Consider the following 21,344-nt stretch of genomic DNA (forward strand, 5'->3'; position numbering starts at 1 on the left):
TGCTTGACCAGAAAAGCGATAAACACTAAAAAATAAAGTTAAAAGAAAAAGAAAAAAAAAAGAAGGCTGAGGTGAGGACTCAGCAAAACCCTCAACATTAGACACCGATTGACCTTCACCTTGAACGGTTAAGAGGAGGGAAGAGTGTTGACAACCCCGGCGGGGCACATGGGAACGGCGCCCCAAACATCTTAGCATTAGCTGCGCGCTAGGATACTTGGAAAAACATCCAAAAGTGAGTCATGATGACCACATTTATCCAAATATCCCGCCCCCTGTGTCAATACATCACTCGGTCGTCTCACGAGACAACGAGCAGTATTACACATGCCAGTACCAATGGTCCGCTGTCATGCGACGAGGAAAAAACAGGACAGGACCGGCGCGCTGTTAGGACATGCCGAGAAGGTTCCGGGGGCTGGCGAACTTCTGGCGAATTCCCAACATTGTGTAATTTCTCCTTACGCTTCATAACAATTTCCAGTTCAAGAAGTGCATCTGAGCTGCTTCCACGTTTGGAAACGAAATGAGGAAGGGTGAGGCGTGACCACTTCCGGCGTAATATAGAGGCACGCATGGGAGTGGCATGGTCACGTGCAAGTGGGTGCATTTGTTTTGTTTCCCAGAGCACACTAGGTGCTGGAGATAATGATATATCTCAGTAGGCAGAGCAAGACGCGATTGCCAGTATGATAATATAACAGAATAACATCATCTACATCAGACAGCTGGTGACGGGAATAAACAAGTAAAGTTTCAACACAGCCTCTTTCTGACACACAACAGAACACATGAACATAGTCGATACAGTGACTCAAGTGATAACACACAGCTTTCTTTCTCAAGTCTATGTCTCGGACTCCCAAGCGGGTGGCAGCGGGCCTGGTGCTGGTGGGTCACTGTGTGGCAGGAGCAGCCGTGTGTTTCAATGTACCGGGGCTCCAGGGTGGAACTACATTTGGTATTTGGATCCCGGGCTGAACGAATTGAATAACCATGGATGTATGGTCTTAGCTTTTCATCTGTAGTCCTATTCAGAGAGGAGCAGCAGATGAGAGGACTCAGATAGAGGCAGGAAACAGAGGAGTTCATTGAGTTCATGGAGAAATGGAGAGCTTTGTACTGACACAACCAAGGGCTTTTACTTAGGCCTATGGCTTCACCATAGCCTTTGGCTGGTCTCATAGAGCACAATTACGCACAAATGACCCATTATTAAGGACAGGCCTACCTAAATAAAACCTATAATTATATCCTACTATTTTGTTAGGCAGTAAAATAAAAACTCCCAATTGAACCGAGCATATGAGCTTACTGTAACTAACTAGAGATATGATTATACAAGAGTTTGGCAAATTTATCACAAGCTGTACGGGATGAGATGAGATTGAGACCAGAGCTACGTTTATCACCCATGGCAGTCTAAACAAATTCCAATTCCTGGGTGTTTCACAAATAAAAACCTATTTTTATCACTATACTGATTACTGAATAGTCCAACAAGTTACACATTGTTTACCACGTTCACTACTACAACTTTGCTGGTTCCCGGCTGTATTCCGTTACACTTTGCTAGTTTATATCAAATGAACATAGACTGAAATTAACTTTAGATCCCCCGGGCGACGGTACATCATGTAATTTATTTGTACTTACTCAGAAGCATTTTATATTACCTAAACATAAAATCCGGGCCACTTATTCGTCACTCACCACGAAGTTGTTGAAATGATCCAACTTCTCAAAAGAGAGTCTGTCTGTTTTCTTGGGGCTAACATCTTGATTAGAACATCAAATTCATTATTTTCACTCCATGACATTTCATATGACAGCGCCCAGTAAACAGACAGACTCTCTGTTGAAATTACATGACATACCGTCGCCCGGGAGAGCTAAAGTTAATTTCAGTCTATGTTCATTCTCCCGGCTGTGATATAAGCTAGCAAAGCCTAGCAGTACATATACAGCCTGGAACCAGTAAACTACCTCTGTGACCTATGGATAATCCACCATAACCTCCCGGTGTGCAGATTATTTACATACATAACACAAAAGTGTGTAGGCTAAATAAAGCTATAGGATACTGGTATGGGATACCAGGCTGAAACCTGGCTAAAACAGGCTATCATTCAGTATATGGGATACCAGGCTGAAACCTGCATGGCTAAAACAGTCTATCAGTATATGGGATATCGGGCTAAAACCTGCATGGCTAAATCGGGGTATCAGTATATGGGATATCAGGATAAAACAAGGTATCAGTATATGGGATATCGGGCTGACACCTGCATGGCTAAATAGGGGTATCACTATGGGATATCAGGATAAAACAAGGTATCAGTATATGGGATATCAGGCTGAAACCTGCATGGCTAATACAGAGTTATGAGTATGGGATATCAGGCTGAAACCTGCATGGATAAAACAGGGGTATCAGGTATATCAGGCTGAGAATCTCCCAAATACTAAAACCTGATAACAAAAGCCATGTACATGTAGCTTAAAACATGAAAGAAAGCAAAGAAGCCACTTGATATTCCATATTCCTAGGTCTCTCGAATGAAGAATTTATTTGAGTACATATCAATATTTTTTGTCCAGTGACCTCAAATGAAGTCTAAGCACATACTATTCAAGTGATGGATGGTTATTGGTACTCATTATCAGCCAGTGCTTTAAGTGAGTCTAGGGGGCGAATTCACAAATAATGGATTGTGCCCGCTAGGGATGCCCCGATCGATCGGCCACCGATCGTTATCGGCCGATAATCAGTATAAATATGCGATCGGTGATCGGTGATAATGCTTTATTTTCGCCGATCGTCAAAACCGATCTCACTCGCTGAGTTCTGTCTCAGACACCGGGTGGTGCGGCGTCTGCTCCTCCCTCCAGCCCTCCCGCACACATGTAAACACGGGTCTAGTAGTCTAGTCTAGTGGGACGGGAGGACGGCGTCTCCCTGAGCTAACGTTAGCTACCGTTAAAAAATGACCCAGTCAACTATTCACTTTTAGTTTAATACATGATGAGGCATTGTCTAACCGAACGGTATCTAGCCGGCTAGCTACTGATAGCTCCTGATATCAACAAATGCTCCAGCAATAGTCTAGTAGAGACGTGTATGATACCTGTTAGCTCACGTTAGCGCAAGTTAGTTCACTGTTCAAAACGAAATGTCCCATTGAACTAAAATATACTAAATATTAACGTTATATATCCGGCTAGCAGTAGCTACAGATAGCTCCTGATATCAATGTCTTATAACACTGATTCGACGCGTATTCGAGCTGAGGGCATGTTGAATGTGATATGACCAAAGCACAGTAACGTTATACCAATAGGGTCCAGCTGCAGCGCAGGAAAATCCTGGCCGTAGCTCGAGGCTACTCGAGTATAGGGTCCAGCTGTAGCTCCGGAGAATCCTGGCTGTAGCTGGAGGCTACTCGAGTACACACAGACAGTGGAGCTTGTTGCGTGGTGGCGATGTCTCGCAGATAATACAAGTACAAGTCTAATTATATAATATATATATTTTATAAAAAAAAATAAAGGAATATATAAAATAATAATAAAAGTTTTTTTTATCAAAAACGATCGGTATCGGCCGATATGGCTCACGACGATCGGTGATAAAAAACGTGATCGGGGCATCCCTAGTGCCCGCTAATAGCACCCTAACTGTGTCTGATTTGCGCCTGCTATTTGCTCTGTTTTTTTAAATATTTTTTTTAATCCTCTTTTTCTCCGCCTGATTTTCTATGCTTTTCTCCCCATCCCAATTTAGTCGTTATGCCAATTCCCCCCCTCCCCTACCTGGTCGTTGTGCGCATGTTCCCCCTACTGGTCGGTACAAGGGAACCCTGAAGTCTACCACATGCTTCCTCCGACACATGCAGAGACAGCCAGCGGCTCTCTTTTCACCTGGCAGCGAGGACTCTCATTGGTGAAGTGTAACGCGTGGGAGGTCACGATCGGCCCAAGCCGCAGGCAATGCTGACTCCGGGAGTCGAGACCGCAGCCTCTTGCATTGGTGACGAGCGCAATCTCCGCTACGCCACCCGACCGCCCCCTATTTGCTCTGTTTTAAGGACCTATTCACTAAAGATATTGCGCGAATGATATACTAGCGCAAACACGCCCATACGGTGTGCAATTTGCTCCTGCACCTACCCCCTACAGGTGAATGCCTCATTGTTTTCCGGAGTTATTATGCTGTAGGTGCGCAAAGGTTACCATAGCTCAGCGTAAGAAGGTCCGATCGACTCAGGGGTTTATCTCTACTTGTTCAGGAGACTCAGGTGCATAGAAACGTGATCATGGTCACGAATCTATGAAGGGGAGCAAAATATGGCAGGAGACTTATTTTGCGAAAAAAAACGTTTTAACCACTAATAAGCTACAAAACCAAAATGTCTTTGGTTTGTTATGTCATCCCAAAATATATTAGTTTGAGCAGACCTCTCCATGGTGCAGAATCTTTCGGCCGAAGTCCTCATGGATCTGACGAAACATTATAAATTAAAAGTTTATTCTGGAGCATATGAGTGTGCTTGAAGCCTTTCTCCAACACGTTCGTGTTTCCACGTCTCTGATTGGCCAGGTCATGTGACATGTACGCCCAATCGTGGGACCGCAAGTTTTTACACTGGTTAAGCTTAGGCGCTCTTTCGAAGTTGGTTAAGGTTAGAGTTTGTCTTAGAACATGGCGATAGAACGCCTGCCCTGATTCCAAACTCTAACCTTAACCTCCGACCCGGAAATAGGCGCAGAACTTGCCGTCCCACGATTGGCGCACATGTCACATGACCTGGCCAATCAGAGCGCAAAACGGGAACCCGGAAACACGGACGCATTGGAGAAAAACTACATGCGTGCGGGACGGTTCTATTCTCTTTATTGTGATTATTACCTAACCCAACGGACCACCAAAGACGCTGGCAATGACACCCCTTATAAATGTGCTTAGTTACCTCCAAATCTCTGAAGACGTAAATAGCGTCACTTTAACTGCATGTGGCAATTAGCGCTCATCTTTGTGAATTGGAGTGTTTTTGCAATGAGGCTCATTTGCATAGAAAGGGGCACATGTAGGCGGTTAGGTGGTCGAGCGGAGATTGCGTTCGTCACCAGCCCCGGAGCTGTGAGCTTGGTTCGCCTGTTCGAATCCAGCTCACAGCTCCGGGGTTGTCACCAGCTTGGCTGGCCGTCTGCACTGATACAATTGGCTGTATCAGAGGGTGGGAGAAGCTGGCGGGGTGGGTCCGGGTCGTTGTAAACAGCGACTCCTACAGTTCGGTCGGGGCGCCTGCTAAGCGCGGATTGGACGTGAGGGGGATAGTGTGGTCCTCCCACACGCTACGCCCTCTCAATGAGAATCCGCGCTGCCAGGTGAAAAGAAGCGGTGATTGGCTGGACGTGTGTCGGAGGAAGCACGTGGTAGCCTCCACTCTCCCAAATGATCTGACTGTGGGGGGTAAAGCGCAGCGACCAGGAAGGGACTGGGAATTGGCATACGACTAACATTGGGATGGGAGAAAATCGGAGGAAAATGGAGGGGGAAAAAGACAAAAAAAAAAAAAAAAAAAGAAAGGGGCACATGTTCCGCCCATATTACCTCATTTAAAGGGGACATGCATTATAAATGGCTTTTTCCAGTATTTAGCATTGTGTTATAGCAATAAGGGTTAGTATCAATAGGTCTGTGTCTCTAATTACCATATTGACTCATCAGTCTAGTCTCGAGTTCACAAGATCTTCCCTCACTCAACTAAGCCGTTCTGATTTGACGGTATTGCTGATGTGAATAGGGTACTGATTTGCATAACTAACGCCCCCTCTATGGTTGACAGCGACAGCAGAGCAAGTGGAAATATCTTCACTTCCTCAAACAGAGCGAGGCAGAGAGAGAACGAGCGAGCGAGAGAGAGGGAGAGAGAAAGATAGAGAGGGAGAAAGAGAGAGAGAGAGAGAGAGAGAGAGGAGCTTCTGTCGGGGAAACAAACACACGCATTTTACACACAACCTGACGGCGCGCACGGGGAAACACAAACACACACGCATTTTACACACAACCTGACGTGCGGGTCTTCTCCCTGGTAGAGAGAGAGAGAGAGAGAGGGACCGCGGCGCAGGAGTGTGTGAAACACACACACGCATTTGACATGCAGGGCTTCTCCCTGGTAGAGAGAGAGAGAGGGACCGCGGTGCAAGAGTGTGTGAAACACAAACACACACGCATTTACACACACAACCTGGACCTTGCGGGGAAGCAGTGGCACACATGCATTTACACACACAACCTGGACTGCGCGGGGGAAGCAGTGGAGAGATAACTTTATGCTCTGTGTCCCTCTCTCTCTCCCTCTCGCTCCCTCCCTCTCTCTCTCTCTCTCTCTGTGTCTGCCAGTCGCAGACTGTGGGTGACTCTCACTCAAAGCGCTTATGGGCGGAGCCCATCCAAAAATTGCCTGAAATCCTGAGGCTGAAAAATTATGCTTTTGAGTACTTGATCAAAAATATAAAACAATGCATTTTTTTGAAAAAGAACTTTCTGATGTGTTCCATAGACTCTCAGGAATTGTGCAAAGTTGCCCAAATAGTGCAAGGAATAGCATTGCATGTCCCCTTTAAATACCCGCAAATAGCACAGAGATCCAATGATGATGGCAACGCAGTTAGCATGGTATTTCACCCTTTGCGAGTGCTTTGTGAATAGCAAGGTTTGTTTTGGAGCTATTTGCACAGGCATAGCATCAGAAAAAGCAGCTAAATCCCTTTGTGAATTCACCCCTAGGAGTTCTACCTGGTAGAACCACTGATCACTACTGCAGACATATTACAAAGCTGGATTCCTATCCCTTCTGTTTCATTATTATTTATATTATTACTATCTGAGTGGTCCACCAGCCAGTGGTCCAATACTGTAGGCCTTCGTAGTACGAACACAGTATAGGCCCTAGTTCAGCATTTTGGGAAGAAAAGGTGCTTAGTGGTTGTTTGATTTGTTATTCTTCTTCCCTATATGTTAAGATAACAAACAATAATCTCAATAATCTTTCTTTACTTCCATCCATTGGGCATTTTGTATAAACACACTATAGCCTATAGCAAACATGAAACAATTCTGAGGTTCCTCCTTTTCTCTTTGAACAGCGTTTGTAATAATGAAACTTGGAAAGGAGACCAGAAAGGAATTGAGAAAAGACTAGGGAGATTCAACCCAGGCCTCATTACTATTCTTCCCCTCTCTCTCTCTTTCTCTGTCTCTTTCTCCCTCCCTATTTCTCCCTCCCTCTTTCTCTCTCCTTCTTTCTCTCCCAGAGGCAGAGACAGCTAGAGTCAACCAGTCCAACTGGTTTCCAGTAGTGCCTAAAGCCAACGAGGAGGGGAGCGGGTGGAGGTGGTGGAGGAGAGGCTGGGCCTTTTCTATTCTACTCTCTAACCCAAAACACTCAAACCCACGTCCATTTAATGAGCCAGACTAACAGTTACTGTAGGAACTACACAGTAACCTAACTTCCCGCTTCGGAGGAATTGGAGTTTGGTTAGATCATTATCACCATATTACCTGTACTATCTAAATCCCCCTCACAACATAACAAACGGATAAAGAAGGAAAGAAAATAAACTCAATAGATATAAAGTAAAACTCTGATTCTGAGTCTTTTCCAGATACTGACATAATACTATATTACAATCAAAATCCTCCTCACCGCATAACAAAGGATAAAGAGGGGAAAAGAACAAGCTGGATTTAAAGTCCTCAAGGCTGAGAATGTTAGTGGTGGTCTACTGACTGACAGCCTCTGGAAAGGGTCAGCTTGAGACAGGCCTGCATAACAAATTTGCCATGACACAACAGATACAATATCAGGAGACTGCCTTTTGCTTACATACAAATACACACACTATGCTCTGGAAACTCAGCTCCGAAAAAAAGAAAAACAAGAAAAGGAATAGTTTGAGAATGGAACGTTCGAGGCAACGTCGAGAGATAAAAAACCTTCTTCAAGCATTCTCGTAGTGTCATGAAACTGCTAACGGATCTTTCTAGAAATGAAAGGGATTCATTTAGATATATTATTATTCACCCATGAAATGAATCCATTGTGGACTGAGCACCTCTCAAGTGTGATTTTGCTGAAGTTCTATCATGAACTCTGTGTTAGTTCTCACAGTGAAGGCCAGTCCGTTGGTTTCATTGCAGGGCCTACATCTATATGACATAATATATGATACACGTATAGATAATACATCTAGAACTCGGTTTTAGAACTCGGACACATATATAACATCATATATGACAGACCATGATACCATCAGCTGGGAACTCATCTCTACAGGCAAAATGACAAGTAAGGAGTCACATTCAGTTTGAAACAGAATGTTACTAAACGAGGAGGATGAGGCCTGAGAAGACCAACCTCAGGCCTTGGTTACACTAAAGGAAAACAGCAACGTTGTATTTTCGAATTCTTTCGTTTGCATGTCCAAGTTAAAAGGCAACGCTGTTTTAGCTGGCATTTTCGTTTTTCCTAGCAGCAACGCTCAAAGGGGGTTTTCGTTGTCAAAAGTCCCTTGGAACGGTGGTGGCATGTAAACAAAGCGAGCCGGATACGGAGCCATTCACGCCCAACACCCATGCGCACTAGACACCAACGTCCGCGTGCCCTTGATATAACAGATGATGATGATGATATCACAGAACGCTGCTACAACAAGACACAAATATTATTGCTCAAGATGTAAAATATGCATAAAAGATAGCCACTTATACTATTCTGAGAAGATAATTCATCTGTATCGCAACCGAGTCACGGATTTTGTCGAGGCAGGTAGCATTATGTCGGGAAAAATGATATCTATAGACTGTGTATTTTTTGTCCATGAAAAATGGAGCCACTAATAAATATGATTGCTCAAGAGTAAAAGAGTGTCTCGAACATTGGCTATAGGCTTCTATAACAATTGAATAGGCTAATTGTTTTTTCAGCCTTTTTTTCTTTAGTTTGCAATAATGCAACTGCAAGCCAATGTTCCGAGACATATTGCCTTTTATTTGTAATTGTTAGGCTATTTGAATACACCATTTAGGGCTAAACGATAGCAGCCTAACCAATAAAAGGCAATATGTCTTGGAACATTGGCTTGCAGTTGCATTATTGCAAACTAAAGAAATGTGAATTCAAGAAGTTAAAACTAATAACAGCCTGACAAAACAATTAGCCTATTCAATTGTTTTAGAAGCCTATAGCCAATGTTCGAGACAAACTGTTCTGAAGGTCCAGATTAATGATTAGACTTAAGTCAAAAACACACGGCAGGCCACGGATAATAAACTATCGATTTATATGGAATTCGTTAAACATATCCGTTGTCTTACTTATTATTAAACGTATTATTTATTTCTCCCAAATGAAGGTTCCGAAAAGTCCGTCTCCGTCACAAGCGTAATGTATATAGACCGATAGACCTGTAGCTCTCGTCCCAACGACACGGACACAGGTCAGTTCTTTATAAACGGGCGTTTATTATCTTGGGCTCATCATCACACGCTGTGAGAACTATATTTATTGAATGAACACAAATGCAACGGTTACTTACAATACAAAGGTGCTTAGCTCGCGCATCAAACTAAAATTATTTGCTCAAAAGAAATAAAATACCTCGTTGGCCGCTTGTCAAGAAAAGAGTCCTCTTGAGTCCTCTCTTTCCACGGTTAAATGTGACAGAGATATATAAGAGATATATCTTTACACTGTTTATTTACTTGATAGTATTTTTATTATATGTCCTTTTATCGTGCTGTATGACAGCGTGAGCCCACGCACCTGCGTATTGTACTAAATGCCAGTGTTGGAGTGGGAGAAAAAAGGCTGGTCCGGTGGCGTGTAGCTTTATGCCAAGCAAGCAGTGCAAAAATTTACCGTAGTGGCGTGCAGTAATGCGCCTTTCATTTTCCGCCGCCCAGCGCCCAGGTCGCGCGGAAATAGGCTGTCTATTGCCATTCTCTTTGACAAACTCTAACCTTAACCAGCTCCTTAACAGCGCCTAAACTTAACCGTTCTAACCTTAACCAACTCCGAAACAATGCCTAACCTTAACCTTAACCTTAACCATGCCTAACCTTAACCATAGAAATTATATTGCCATTCTCTTTGACAAACTCTAACCTTAACCAGCTCCTTAACAGCGCCTAAACTTAACCGTTCTAACCTTAACCAACTCCGAAACAATGCCTAACCTTAACCTTAACCTTAACCATGCCTAACCTTAACCGGCGAAAGAATACACGTTAAAAAAAAATCACGTTAAAAAATATTTTCGATGGGATTCGAACTCGCCAGCAAACGAGCCATAGGATCCACAGCCATGTGGCCTTGCCAATTGAGCTATTTCTAGATACTGAATAAGGGGCGGTGACTTATATATATTGAGCTCCGCTCGTGTCGAACCAAGGCGGGATCTCATGCGCATGCGCGGGCACCTCGCGCGAGCACGCCGGCGCACGCACGCACCTGAGCGAGCACGCCGCCGCCGGTGCACGCACGGTAGCATTTGTCTAAGCGGGGCCTGAAAAGAAGGGCGCTTTACCGCACTGGCGTGCGGTGACGAATGCGGAAGCATTTTTGCACTGCTTGCTTGGCATTAAGGAAAACGCGGTCCGGTGTGTAATTTACGAGAGAGCAGTTATATAGCCTACTGGCATCGCGTCTCGCTCTTCGCCATATTGAGATATATCTTTATCTCCAGTACCTACTGTACTTCATTAACGAAAACAATGCACTCATGCACTTGACCAGGCCCCGCCCCAGTGTCCCCCTATAAGACACCGGACATGGTCATACTCGCCCTTCCTCTTTTTTGTTTCCATCATGGACGATGCAGTGCACTCCATGAACTAGTTGTTATGAAATGCAGAAGGAAATTGAACAATGTTGGATTTTCGCCGGAGATTTGCCAGCCCCTGGGATCTTCTCGGCACGTTCTAACAGCGCATCGGGCCTGTCCTGGGGTTTCCTCGTCTTCTGACAGCGGATCGAGGGATGTCGCGCGGCAGCTAGCTGTCGGGCTAGGTCGCGCCCAGGTAGGGCATGCGCCACCAGGCATCAATGCTGGCGTTAGTGATACTGCTTGTTGTCCCATGAGACAACCGAGTTTTGTATTGGCGCAAGGGGCAGGATATCTGGGTAAACGTTGTCGTTTTTCCGGCTATCCTGGAGCGTGCGGCTAATGCTAAATGCTACTTTGATTCCCCGCCGGGGGCTGTCTTTTTTAAAAAGGTCTTCCCTCCTCTTAACAATTCATGCTGACGGTCAATCTGTGTCTACTGTTTGGAGTTTTGACGGGGCTTGTTTACCTTTTCATGGGTGGATGGGCTGAGGCCTAGGGCTGGTGTGCTTTTTGTGAATCTATGAATTGTGTGCAGGACTGGTGTTTCTCTGGTCTGCATCCCCTTAACATTGTGTGTATGGGCTAGCCCATTCTGCAGTGTGTTGGTGGAGTTTTAGTTCATTTATTCATTTACCCCTTCATGGGTGCACACCACCGTGGAGGTTGCTGCATTCCTACTAGTGAGGCAGTGCTTCACTAGTAGTAGTTTTTGTTGCAACCACCACTGGTGCTCCGTGCTTGTGAAGCAGGTGGCATCAGTCCTTTGCCTCTGGCATGTTGGAACGGTGCCCCGCCCGGCCGACGCCATGAGGTGAGTCGGCCCGGCAGGTGGCTGGTGGGCTGTTAAGCCTATACCGCCACGGTATGGAATTAGCAGCGACTAGTAACTTTGTTCGAATTGCTGTTTTTTCTGTCAAAAATGGTGTCGGGTGGCGGGGCCATGAAGCCCAGCCGACGTCGAAACATCGCGCAAGGTTTTGACGTTATTAGCTTTGACCTAGCCGCAAGCTATAACCACAGGGAGGGCTAGGATGCTGTCAACGCTTGTTTACAGACATCTTGGTTGGATCAGTCTCCCTTTGATGGGGTGAGACGTTTTTTCCCTCCTCAGGGCTCCCCTCTCCGCATAGGGACTTTGGTCTTTCCGCAGGAGCACGGGCGGTATTTGACCTAGGCCTTACACCGCCTCACACCGTGCAGCCAGAGGTGAGAGCACGGCCTCACCAGCAGCTGTGGCGAGGCCCTCAACCAGCGGCCATGTTTCCCCCGCCTGAGGTACCCTGGGCACAACGTCAACAGGTGACCGCAAGGCCGACAGCCTTGACGGCCGAGGGATCGGCTACATTAGATGAGCACGCCCTAAAAAAACTTCGCCTTCTAGCTGTGTGCAGCTCGCTCTGCGGTCACTCCCCCCCCCCAACACCAGCGGGATAAGGGCTCTGATTTGTTTCCTTTGGTTGCGGGTTGCGTGTCTTCAATGAAGCGCAAGCGGCCCCACGTTTCGCTTCTCATGGGGACAGGGGCTGACACCCAGTTGATGGCTGAAACTGGGTCTGTCCGTGAGAATGTTGTGCTGTCAAGCGGCTCCCACGCCACACGTTCTGCGTCTGTGTTTGGTTGAGCCTGGTGTTACGTCTGTCAACTACAAAGGTTGTCAGCAGGGGGGCTCGAGACCTCTTGAGGCAAACAGTGCGGGTTCCCCCGACCTCGCCAGGCCGGGTATCACGTTATTGCCTCCCACTCCCGGAAGACCGGCAGTGGTCTGGCAGGCGCGCGTGATTTGGGTGGTAGTAATATCACTGCAGGGCTACGGTGTGTAGGAACCCACCCTATCGGGCAGTGTGGGGGCCTCACACCTTGCATGTCCAGCTGTAGAACAATTCCTCAGCAGTCCATGCTGGAGGGGTGTTCAGTGGGGGAGCTTTTGTCACCTTGTATGATGTCAGCTTCTCCCGTATCAAACCGGCCCTTTCTGTCGGGGTCCCCCCTTGGGTGCGATGGCCTCGTGGGTAGTGTCAGGGTCCGATGTCCCGACTCCACGGAACGCTCTGCTCGCACGGTTAGCGGGTCCAGGGTTGGCTACGCACAGCAGGCGGGACCGGGCCGCCTATCTACGGTTTCTGGTGGACCAGCGCCAAGTGGCGGCGGGTGCGCTTGGGATTATCATCACATATGGCTACAGCAGTGCCATATGTCGAGGTGGATGGAGAGAACGCTGAGGCGGGACTTGTGTTTACGCAACCCCACCCGTTTTCAGGTTTGGTACAGACCCTATTGTCAGGGTCACCAGCAGTGACAGCTCTGGCCAACGAGATCCAATCTCTGTGGGCGAAGCAAGCCATCGTCGTGGTCCCAAAGGAGGACGCGATGCGTGGCGTTTCCTCCCGGTGTTCTCTGGTGCCCGAGAAATCGGGAGGGGGGGTGTCAGACCCATGCTGGACCTGTCCCATGGAAGGTTCAGCATTTTGACCGTCTCCCACCTGTTGAACGCTGTCAGGTGGAGGCCTGGTTCTCCTCCATAGACCTGTAGGATGCGTATTCGCATCCCGATCTTCCATCCTAGGGCTTACCTACGCTTCCTTTGCAGGGTTTAGCGTATGAGTACCAGAGGCTGCCGTTCGGCTATTCTCTGGCTCCCCGCATCTTCACCAAGTGCGTGGAGACCGCACTGGGGCCTCTGCGTCGTCGGACGACGTTCTGGTCCTTGGCGGTCAGGGTAGATCGTCAGGTCTCATACCAGGCAGGTGGTGGAATTCCTCACAAGCCTGGGTTTTGCTGTAGACTGGAAGTAGAGTACTCCTCTTCCCAGTCAATGGGTGGAGTACTTGGGCTTATTCTAAGCTCAAGATCTATATGGGCATCCCTCTCGGAGCGGCGGCGAGTGGGTGTTCTCGGCACGCTCGGGAGGTTCCGTCCTAGGGCGGTTACGGCGCTGTCCGTGATACGCCTGCTCCGTATGATGGCATCTGCTCATTCCGTGGTCCCTCTTGGCCTCCTCTTTGTGAGGAGGATACAGAGGTGGTTTTCCAGTATGGAAATAGACCCGGTGAGAGGCAAGTGGAAGCGGCTAAGGTTCCCATGTCAGTACTGGGGGACCTCGCCCTCTGGGGAGGGCCTGGGGCCCTCACCAGCGGGGTCCCCATGGGCAGAAGGCTGTCACACGTCACGGTCTTCACCGACGCCTCCCTCACTGGGGGGGGGGGGGACGTGTCGGGCCAACGCAGTAGGGGGCAGCTGGCAAGACCATGCTGCCCGGTCTGCGCTACATTCAATGTGTTGGAATTGAAGGTAGTCCTTCTGGTCCTCAAACGGTGTTTTGATCAGGACGGACAACACGACCTCAGCATCGTATATCGACAGACAGGGAGGAGTACGCTCCCCCCGTCTGCACCGGGCGGCGGTCGGTTGGCTATGGGCGTTTCTCCATCTGCGCAGCCTGAGGGCTCTCCACATCCCCGGCAGGGTGAATGTGGGTGCAGTCCTCGGGGCGGTCCTCACCCTGACGAGTGGGGATTACGTCCAGACATAGTCGGGCAGGTCTGGGACCGATTCCGTGGCCGTCCGGGATTCTGTACGCTTCCCCCCCCCCCCTTACACCTGATAGCTCAGCTGTTGGGGCTCGTACGTCGGGAGCGCGGGACTTGGTCCTGGTCGTTCCGGGCCGGGGCTCAGCTGTTTGGTCCCCGGCCCTGATTCAGCTCTGTGTGGCCCCGCCGTGGCCTGTTCCGTGGTCACCGCGGGCCCTCTCTCAGGCACGCGGAACTCTGTTCTGCCTTCCTGTTCTGGGGCAGCCTCTAGGCTTGGCTGCTGTCAGTGTGAATCTGGTGGGGATGCGTCTTGGCTATTCTGTGGTTAACGCTATCCGGCACGCGCGCGCTCCGTTCTCTACCACGGCTTACGCGGGTAGGTGGTGTATTTTCCAAGAGTGGTGTAGAGTGGGGGGCTTGGACCTGGTGTCCTGCCCCCTGGACGCTGTCCTTTCCTTCCTTCAGTCTATTTTGGGTAGACTGTCGGCTTCGATGGTGAGGGTATATGCCGCGGCTATATCCTCTTGTCATGTGGGGTTTGAGGGCATTACGTTGTTCAGCCACCCTCTTGTGAAGCGTTTTGTGCTTGGCGCTCTGCGTCTTAAGCCGGTGGAACGTTCTCTGTCTCCGAGTTGGGACCTCCAACTGGTCCTCGGCCGGTTGTCTGAGGCCCCGTTTGAGCCTCTTGAGCAGGCGTCTTTGGAACAGCTGTCTTCAAGACTGCATTCCTGCTGGCCATCACCTTCGCTAAGCGCGTGGGTGAGCTGTATGCTCTCTCGGTGCGGCCTGAATGCTTGTCTATTCGTGTCAATAGCGGTGCGACTCTGAGGCCTAATCCAGTCTTCGTGTGTGCGAGGGCATTGGGGGTGTCAGGGCGCACTCCACTCGTGGAGTGGCGGCCTCTGCCGCCTTGTTAGGGAGGGCCTCGGTGGAGGACATCTGTGCTGCAGCCTCCTGGTCCTCCCCGGGTCCCTTCGTTAGGTTTTACCTCATGGACATGACTGGGGGTTCTGTCTCCCAGGCGGTTCTGAGGTCTGGGACCTCCCCTGCGTCCCGCCCTTCGGTGGGTTAACAGGGGTGTGTGGGTGTGTGCCACGGGGTGATGTGTCACACGTGGTCCCGCCTGTGCTGTGCGTTTTTAGGGGTCTCTGGTTCCCTCTTTTTTCGCACTTTGGTGGAGTTGACTGCCGCCCCCTCTTCACTAGGAAGTGCGGGTGGACGGGACTCCCCTCCCCCTGGTGGTAGGGCTTGCGGGTCCTCAGGGGGTACATTTGTCGGGCCTCGCATCTGCTCTGCCCCATATCTCAATATGGCGAAGAGCGAGACGCGATGCCAGTAGGCTATATAACGAAAGGTTATAACTATAACCTAGTTATATGAGTACTGGCTGAGCGTCTCGCTCTTAGCGCGCCCTGACCCTTGGTTGGGTTTTCTATGATGGAAACGTGTTCCCGAGGAAGGGCAAGTATGACCATGTCCGGTGTCTTATAGGGGGACACTGGGGCGGGGCCTGGTCAAGTGCATGAATGCATTGTTTTCGTTAATGAAGTACAGTAGGTACTGGAGATAAAGATATATCTCAATATGGCGAAGAGCGAGACGCTCAGCCAGTACTCATATAACTAGGTTATAGTTATAACCTTTCGGTTTTGCTCGTGAGCTGTGATTGGAAATGGTATTGTAATATAAGTTTAAGGAGAAGTGGAGTAACGTACTCCGACATAGATCTGCCGACGTGCAGAAAATAATAGACGGTGAAGAGACGTTGGGCTGAGTTCGGTTAATGATGCCATAATTCTCTGCTGTGCTTTTAGGCACACACACACATGCACACATGCACGCTCTGTGCTCTCTCTCTCTGTCTGGCTTGTGCACGCGACAAATACCTCCCGCGCATACAAACAGCGTCTAACCTGACTGCATAAACGCAACGTTCAGAAAAGTGAAAATGAAACGTTGTTCAGGGGAGGAAATTAGGCCACTTTACTCGCCAAATGCGAGTATTTTTTACGTTTGGCGAGTGATTCATGAAGACCACTCGCCAGTCTGGCGAGTATACAAAAAAATAAAACATTCTGCAATCACTGCACTGGCAAACGGTGCGCGTCTTCTGAGTGCTCGCTTTAGTTGACAGTGCCACGAGAGCACTGCACAAGACCACCCGCGGACATATAATGTTTAATAACCGTTTGCGCAGTACTGGCCAACCCGCGGACATATAATAATAAAAGTCCCGCGGTACTACTAGGCTAGCCATCAGGAGCACTCGCAAACAGATAACGTTAAACACAGCAGAATATGGAAAACAGACAGACTGACCAACGGGGAACTGCATCCAACCCTAGTACAACCATCGAGTATAAGTTACTAAGGACACATTTAAATCAGAGGTGTATACAGTGGTTAGCTTCTAGTTAGCGTTATATAGCTGCTTGCTAGCTAACGTTAGCCCCGTGTGCTCAAAGCAGCCAGCTAGGTGTATCTGTTATGACTATAATGTTTCCGAAAAAGCACCGGACTACGACGTAAGGTTAGACATTTTATTTCATGCTCAAAAGCCCCTGGCTTGCACATCGCAGTCACGAAAGGGGCTAGCTAAGCTCAACCAGACAACAGCACACCAACCCAACTGACGTTACCACAACACTTGACGGTACGTCACAGCACTGTCGTAAGACCACCGTGCTGTCTTAAAGGCACAGTGTGCCTACCCAGATGCATACACAATATTGACGCGGCTTGACATACAAAGAAGTAATTATCACAATTAGCGATTTTTTTTGTCTGGTAAAAAATCTGTTTGGCTGGTAAAAAAAATCAGATACTCGCCAGTTGGCTGGTAAGCCAAAAAGTTAGTTTCCTCCCCTGACGTTGTTGTTTCCCTTTAATGTAACCGCAGCCTCAGTCTTGTCCTTGTCCTGCCCCCCCTTCCCCTCTAAGGAGGTTTCAGGGGGTCCCCGGAAAATTGGGGAATAGTTTAATTTCACTGTTCCATTCACTGGAAGTTAGTCCAATGAGTAAATATATAAGAGTGACTACTCAAATTGGGGAATAGTTTAATTGCACTGTTCAATTCACTAGAAGTTAGTCTAATGAGAGAATATAGAGTGACTATTCTAATCAATGCGATCCCAAGAGTCGCATTACACTGGACCCCAGAAGGCAAAAGAAAGAAAGGGAGGCCTAAAACTACATGGCGTAGGACTATAGAAAAGGAGCTCCAGCAACACCACCAGAGCTGGGGGACCATAGAGAAGATGGCCAAAGACAGATCTAAGTGGAGAAACTTTGTTGCTGCCCTATGCGCCAGCCGGCGTAATGGGGATAAGTAAAAGTAAGTAAAGTAAACTCTAATCATAGGTTTCAGGAAATGATTCAGGAAATCAGTCATATTTAACAACGAGCATCTTCTCAGATGGAGTCCCTGAGACAGAATATAATCATAGGGGGGTCCGCGGCCTCTTCCGTATCAATGTGGGGCTCCTTGACATGAAAAGGGTTGTCCAGCACCCAAAGGCAGATGCCAAGAATAAAAGGGGTCCCCAAAATGTTCTTAAGCGACTGGTATCTGAAGCTAATTATCTTATGTTGCCAGAGCCTTCCCAATTCCCTGTGATGTAAAGTAGGCTGAATAAAACATAGTGGTCTAGTAGCTTAGAAGGATAAAACAGGTTAAAAGAACGTGTGATTAGCTCACTCTATATAGCATAAATTCTGTTGTAAGTCATGAGGCCGGGGGGTGGGGGAATTGAAAACCAGTGTGGTTTTCGTAGCACATTGGCTCGTAGTACATCGCTGCCCTGGCTGCTCAGTGTGCCCCTAGAGCGACGTAGAACTCAGGGGGGGAATCCCTGTTCCTGGTGTGTTCCCACCAGACAGGTCCCACCAGACCCATTTAGGGTTATTACAGACAATCAGTGTTAATAGGCCACATGGATCTCTCAGGTGAGAGGCTCATTCAACTGACAGCATCCCAAGGGGAACACACCTGCTAATTACTGAACCACCCGGCAGACAGACTGCTTAGTGGTCGAGGCTGCTTACTCTCCAGCAGTGTAACTAGTACAGTCTCCACATCGTACAGGCTAGTCAGTGATGTTGCCATCCTAACTGGAGGCTTCCCTGTGCGTCTTTAGCCAAGTGACACTATCAGTATCTCAGGCATCGCAAAAGAACCACACGGCTACACAAGTTGTACGTGAAGTGCCTCTGGTAATAGGAAGTAATACCTTGATGATATGACGATACCGATGGACCTCAAGTCGCTTCATGATGGGGGGAAAACAAAAGTGGAGGAATGTTAGGACAAAAGGGGACTGGTGGTTTTCCGGGTGGAAGCTAACTGCTGTCTGTTGGGAGGCCTAGGAACAATCACAGAGGTCAGAGCGTCAATGTATCACATGGCAATGAGCTATGACTTACAGATGGAAATTCAAAATCCTGCTGGTTTACTAGGTTCAGGACATAATCGATTCGGGACTGGTTTGCTGGGCAGGCTAACTGGCACGGGGGTGTGAGTGTACCCATGGCAGTCACAATCGTCTGGAGATCAAGGAGAAGAAAAGAGAAAACAAAGAGTTAATTCACATACCAACCTGTCGTAAATACATGGACACAAGATATTCCAAGACCTTAGCTGCTGTTGACCACCATGAGAATGACTTCTTACCTCTATAGCTTCTTTTATGTTGTTTTTAATGTCGTGGATTTTCTGCTTTTTCTCCCTGTTGAGAACAAAAGACTGTACATTAGAGACTACAATACTACGGCATGTATTAAGCCATGCAGGCAATGTAGAACAGAACCCAATATGAAGTGTAGGGATGCATTGATCCGACTTTTTCAGTCCCGATACGGCGATACCGATACCTGGGTGTGGGTATCGGCCAATACCGATACCGATCCGATACCCATTGTCCAAATGTATTTTCCAAAAAAGTTTAAAAAAAATTACTACTTCTATCCATGTTTTTCTTTTTTTTATTAAAATATCTTTTGTTTTTAAGAATTGTAAAGGATCACAAGTGTGTTTTTGATTTGTTGTAAACAAAGACAGAAAATAAACTTCATTCATTCAATTAATAAACTGTATGCCTCACTGTCACTGTGTGGAAGAGACTGGGATCATTCTTTTAATTTTTTTTTATCCACTTTTTCTCATTATTTTCTATTTTTCTCCCATCCCAATTTCGTGTCGCAAATTCTCCCCTTCAATTCTCCCCTCCTGTTGTGAAGGGCCAGATTAACACTGAGAATCTACGTTTTATTGTTTTATATAACTTGTATATTATTTATATATATAAGCTATATCCCTTTAAGCCTCCGTTTGAATCATAGCATTATTCGCTTTCCTCATTGAATAATGCCCTTGACGTTCGCGGCGCCAAGGACCGCGCCCCTGAGACAGGTTCAAAGGCGAGTCTGGACAAGTTGGGACATGCCTGGTGCCAGCGCATTGATTCCAGACAAGAGCTGAGGCTGGGCACTAGAAAGCCCTCTAAGTATATATATCGTGGAAGGCGCGAACAGTAGCAGTTCGTCTAAGCAAGCAAACAGTGTACGTCTAAGTACCAGTTCGGCGTTCGTGTGTGAAGTAACGTGAAGTTCATCCGGAGTAATGCAACAGCAGTAGCTGCACCTAGCGTATAGCAGAGTCAAGTTCGACCTAACTTAATGTGAAGTAAAGAGTCGTCATTTAGTGTGAATCGTATTTAGGGCTGTCTTAAATGCTTCGAAGCTTCGAACGTTCGATTCGATGGCACAAGCTTCGAACATTTAAAAAAAAATCGAAGTTCTAAAAAAAAAAAAAAAAAAAAAAAAAAAAAAAAAATCCCAAAACCTTCCGCCTCCATTTCATGAAACGAAAGTAAGCGGCGCCTTCCCGCCTCCATTCCATGAAACGAAAGTAAGCAGCGCCTCGACTCCACCTCTCTAGAACAAGCACGTGGAGATTATCTGTGTTGAAAACAACAAGTACATGTGCGGCAGACATGTCGACGAAGAAGTCATCAGACGTGTGGTTACACTTTAAAATATGCAAAGACAATGCCCAAAAAGTCGAGTGCCAGATATGCCAGAAGAAATTGGCATATCACAACTCTACAACAGCTTTGTCAAATCACCTAAAAAACGTAAATATGCTTGTTAATTAATTAATAAGGCTATGCCTATGCTGCTATGACTAATGTGTTACCAAGTTGGCTAATTTAATTGTAATAAATATAATCTGCTTTTGTAGGTGCATTCTCTGAAAAAAACGGATGCTTCGACGTCACGCTCAGCCGACACCTCACGACAAACAACAATTGGTGATCATATGCTGATTAAGAAGCTTACGGAAAGCAGAAAGCAAGCCATAAGCAATGCTTTAGTTTCATTTATTGCAGAAGACATGAGACCTATAAATATCGTGGCAGGGAAAGGGTTTAAATGCCTAATCAAAACACTGGAGCCAGCATATACTTTGCCGACACGAGAGGCTATCTCCTATGCGCTTACAGACCAGCACAGACGCATACGGGATGCAGTGCGCAGCGACATGGAGAAGTGCTCTGCCATTAGTTTCACCACGGATATATGGACCAGTCTACAGATGGAAGCGTACATGACGGTGACGGCTCATATGATAAACAATGACTGGGGAATGCGGAGCTGCGTGTTAGAGACCAAGTCAATGGAGGAGAGTCACACAGCTCGAAATATTGCACAGAGACTGGGAGAGGCGGTCGATGCATATGCTATACCTGCAGAGAAAAGAGTCGCGGTTGTGCACGACAATGCCGCCAATATGATTCTGTGCACTGATTTGCTGGAGGAAGATGAGGCCTGGGGGGCCCAGTGGGTCATCGCAGAGGAAACTGTTGCCATGCTTAAGCCCTTCATCACTCTGACTGAACTCTTGTCAAAAGAAGAAAACGTGTCCTT

General features: G+C 47.4%; 1 protein-coding gene across 2 annotated transcripts in view; it reads right to left on the reverse strand.

Annotated features, from left to right (window-relative positions):
• Positions 1–21,344, reverse strand: part of LOC311230784 (guanine nucleotide-binding protein G(s) subunit alpha-like) — a 133,145-nt gene that overhangs the window by 85,350 nt on the left and 26,451 nt on the right. The window contains exons 3-5 of one of the 2 annotated variants that reach the window (XM_084317145.1): positions 19,090–19,144; positions 18,843–18,962; positions 18,650–18,685 (exon numbers count right to left, since the gene is read on the reverse strand). In XM_084317145.1, coding sequence (XP_084173271.1) covers positions 18,650–18,685; positions 18,843–18,962; positions 19,090–19,144 — 211 coding nt within the window. The remainder of the gene's footprint in view (positions 1–18,649; positions 18,686–18,842; positions 18,963–19,089; positions 19,145–21,344) is intronic. The other variant, XM_084317146.1, reaches the window with a different exon arrangement.

Source organism: Notolepis coatsorum (assembly GCF_963971535.1).
Source record: "Notolepis coatsorum genome assembly, chromosome: 6".
NCBI lineage: Eukaryota > Metazoa > Chordata > Actinopteri > Aulopiformes > Paralepididae > Notolepis > Notolepis coatsorum.